Here is a 3,751-nt window from a genome sequence, read left to right on the forward strand (position 1 = left end):
CTTAAGACTGCTACATCATTTTTTCTTTCCAATTTGCAAAATAAATTAAGAAATGATAGCTGAAATGAAAGATCCTAAACATAAGGAGTATTAACTTTTGAAGGACATTTTATAAATTATTTTCATTACGACCAAATACGCAGTAAGAGCTTCCTGCTTCTACTACTTAATTACTTAGAAATGTAAACGTGAATTAAAAAATAACTCCCCTAATTTACCCAGAGAACAAATCTGGTATTGAAGAATATTTATGTCAAAGTGCAAAAAATAACTTCCGATCTTCATATTAACATATAAGGAAATAAATAAACTAATGCTTATAAAAGTATCTCTCTGTCACAATATTTTCTATTAATTGGCTTTAGGATAGAATATTTTTTAAACTCAACAAACTGGAAAATATCATGCATGAATGTTGTACAAAAAAATTCTTAAATGACCAGTGCAAAGATTAATAATAGCTGTTTACCTTAGAAGTTGCTTCACATACCATGTTGCAAAATGTCCAAGGAAAACAAGGCAACGTTCTGTAATATGCCACAATTTTTATTGCAACGTGGCCATTATTGTGAGGGTGGGGTTTGATCTCAAAAACAATGTTCCATTTAAGGCTCTTTTATACAGAAATTGCCATCATGACTGATATTCAAAATGTTTTTAGTGTTGCAAAACTTACATGGTAAACATAAACTCCTACACTTATTCAGTAGTGTACAACTCAATGGAAAATGAAGAGGCATTAGTAACAGCTATCTCTTTTAAGATATGCAGGTAACAGGAATGAATACTGAGGTACTAGGGTAAGTGGATGACACAGTTAACAAAACTTAATTGGCATTCCTTTTGGGGGAGCGGTGGGAGGTTAAACTCATTACAAAAAAAGTGCTTTCAATGCATAGTGTTATATCTGTGCTGCCATGTCACAAAAATAGGCTTGCCCAGGCAGGTGAGGTGTATGAATGCTTGAGCCTCACAGAACTGCAATCAAGTGCAACTATAAATAATAATACTGAATAAAGTTTACCATCTGACCAGTGGATAATACTTTCAAGGCATTCAATCAGCTTACCCTTTGCAGTATTCTAAGCTATTCACACTGACAATCACTTTCATTGTAGTGCTTGCTGCAAGGGAGGCATATAACCAGTTGTTTTGGCTAAAATATGATGGGAAGGCATTCCTTGGATTCTACATTAAAGTAACAGTATTAAACAGTCTAATGGCAATCACTGATAGGTTGCTTACATGAATGATATTTCCTTCATTCACTGTATTGGAAGGACCCAGTGGGAAGAGAAAGAAAAAAAACAAAACAAAACACCTAATACTATTTCAATTGATTGAGCTGGAGAAATGGAAGCTCCTTAAGATCCAGATGGCACTTGACTGTCATTTTATAAGGGTTTCCCTTCAAGTGAAACTACTACGTTGCCTCCCAATTTCTCTCCAAGTGTTGAACGGTCCTTTATATCATCCAAGCCATTTACTTGCCACTCATGTTTAATACCTAAAAAGGAAAAACATTATCCCATTATCTCATTATAATTAAGAAGGAGTAATTCCTCTGCACAAAATTTTTAATGTCTGTACCTGTAAATTTCTTTTTAATGGCATCTTTAGAGCTAGCATAAATCATCTTGCTTTTTAAAGGTGCACTTTCAGGAGCCCTACAGAAAAAGACACAATTGTTGAATTCCACTTAAAAGAAAAACAAAGGCAAAACTGACTATGTTAATAACAATCCTTGCATTTTAAAAGTACTTTTTCTTTTGTTTTTACACACCAGAATATAAATACTAGGTCTTCTTTCTTAGACTCTTTTGTTTCGTATGTGGCATCGTACAAAGCATATCGGCAATCATTCAGAGGTAGCAACTTCACAAAAGATGTGTAGGGGTCCTCTACAGTATCACCAATGTCACCCACCAAGATCTGCTTTGCTTCTTCTACAATTATTTGTCTTTTGTCATCGCTTAAACAGAAGAGAACGGCTTTCTTTCTTTTTTTGATCTCCTCTTGTGTAGAAGATTTCCTTACTTTCATATCATTAAAAACTTTGATGACTTCATCATTCACTGTAACTCCAGAAGCCTGAAATAAAAAAAGAACAGTAACTCAGAACAAGCATTTTGGTTTTAACCAAAATTACTGTTTGCCTAGAGAGGATTCACTTTAATCTGGACATCAAAAATTGCACTGCACCATGCAAGTAGTCCAATCAGATTCGCCACATTTTAATTATCAGTATAAGAGATGCGCCGAAGGATTCTAACTCATCCTGCCCCATTCATCCTTTTTAAAGGGGTTTGGAGGTTGAAGTAAATGGAAGGTGGAGGGAAAGGGACAAATGCAAGCTGTCCCATCCCTGAAATGTTTCCTATTTCACTGGGTGATGTCAGAGCTTCAGGAGCAGCAGCAAAAATACCTTCTGTATTGTGTCAACTCTGCAGGCCTTAAAAAAACACTTTTGGATTTCAGTTAAAGCTTCTACTATTTTTTTCTTTAAAGTCATCCTAGCCAGTGCCGTTTCCTCATAAGGAAAGAGAATCAAGTGTGAACTCCAAACCGCCCACGGCTACAACATAATTGCCTCACAGCTCAAATGCAGGCACTTCAAAACTAACGGAGCTAGTGTAAAAGCTTTTTACGGCGAAAAAGCATTTTTAAAAAGCGTTCTCACACCTCCTTAATCTCCTCTTAGGGGTTTTATTACAGGCCACCAAGACCCTTAACCGAAAGCCTTCAGCAAGGGCTTTAGAGCACGTACCAATTTGAGAGGCGAGCGCTAAGTAAAAGGAAGCCCCGCGCAAACGCGGCACGCGCGGGATCAGCCCCGCAGACCCTCCCGCGTCCCTGGCCGCAGCTCCCAAAGCCTCGACCTCTCCGGATGCCTCCTGTCCGGCTTAGGCTCTGGCCCCCGACCCCCGACCTCCTCGCCTTCTGGGATCCGAAGAGCAGCAGGGCCCGGCCTGACGGTGGGAGGCTAGGCCGGCCGGCAGGCTGGCTGGAGAGCGAGCAGCGGGGCCGCAGCGCTGCAGCCCCCACCTTAAAGGCCTAAATCAGGGTAAAATGGCGGCCTCGCCCCCAGGGCCCTGCAGGGCTGCGCGGGGGATTCTGCTTCCCGCGTCCCGGCCCTCGGTGCCTGGGGGTGGCGCGCCCGCCTTACCATAGTGCCCGCGGCTGTGGCTGCGGCGGCGGCTCGGACTCCGGCTGTGTGGCACTGGTAGGAGAGGGAGGGGCGGGCGGGCAGCGGCGAGTGCGGGGCACGCCGGGAGCTGCAGCCCGAGAGGCGGAGGCGGGGGCGGGGGCTGCGGCGGCGGCAGCGGTAGCGGAGGCACAGGGGGCTGCAGGCGGCGGGCGGGGCTGTCACGTGGACACGTCCCGGGCCGGCCCTTCCGCCTCCCTGCCCCGCCCGCGTCCTAGACCTGACCCCGGCGCGCGCGCGCGCGCGCGTCCAGCAAGCCCGGGCGGCCGAGTGGCGGTGGGTGGGGCCCGGGGGCCTGGCTGAGCCGACTCCAGCCCCGGGGCAGCATTTGTCAGCCAGCCGGGAGGGCGGCGGACTCCCGGAGGGGCGCTTCCACATGCCTCCCCCAGGGCGCTGCTCCCGGGCTTGGGCGCCGGTGAAGGCAACCGTGCGCCAGAATGTCTTTTAGTTTCCTGTGGTTTCCACGGAAAGGGGTGGATTCCAGCGTTTTGAGTTTTTTTTTTGGAAAACCTGTGTAAGAGATGGCCTGAATTATTGAGATTTCCT

The 3,751-nt window shown here is 45.1% G+C and overlaps 1 protein-coding gene across 1 annotated transcript; it reads right to left on the bottom strand.

Moving 5' to 3' along the window:
- Positions 1-530: 530 nt before the first annotated feature.
- Positions 531-3,322, bottom strand: CFL2 (cofilin 2). Its single transcript, XM_047737139.1, has 4 exons — positions 3,167-3,322; positions 1,784-2,091; positions 1,591-1,667; positions 531-1,507 (listed from the first exon to the last, which is right to left on the bottom strand). The coding sequence occupies exons 1-4, from the start codon at positions 3,167-3,169 to the stop codon at positions 1,395-1,397; spliced, it is 501 nt and encodes a 166-aa protein (XP_047593095.1). The 5' UTR covers positions 3,170-3,322; the 3' UTR covers positions 531-1,394.
- Positions 3,323-3,751: the final 429 nt, after the last annotated feature.

Source organism: Lutra lutra, chromosome 7 (assembly GCF_902655055.1).
Source record: "Lutra lutra chromosome 7, mLutLut1.2, whole genome shotgun sequence".
Lineage (NCBI taxonomy): Eukaryota > Metazoa > Chordata > Mammalia > Carnivora > Mustelidae > Lutra > Lutra lutra.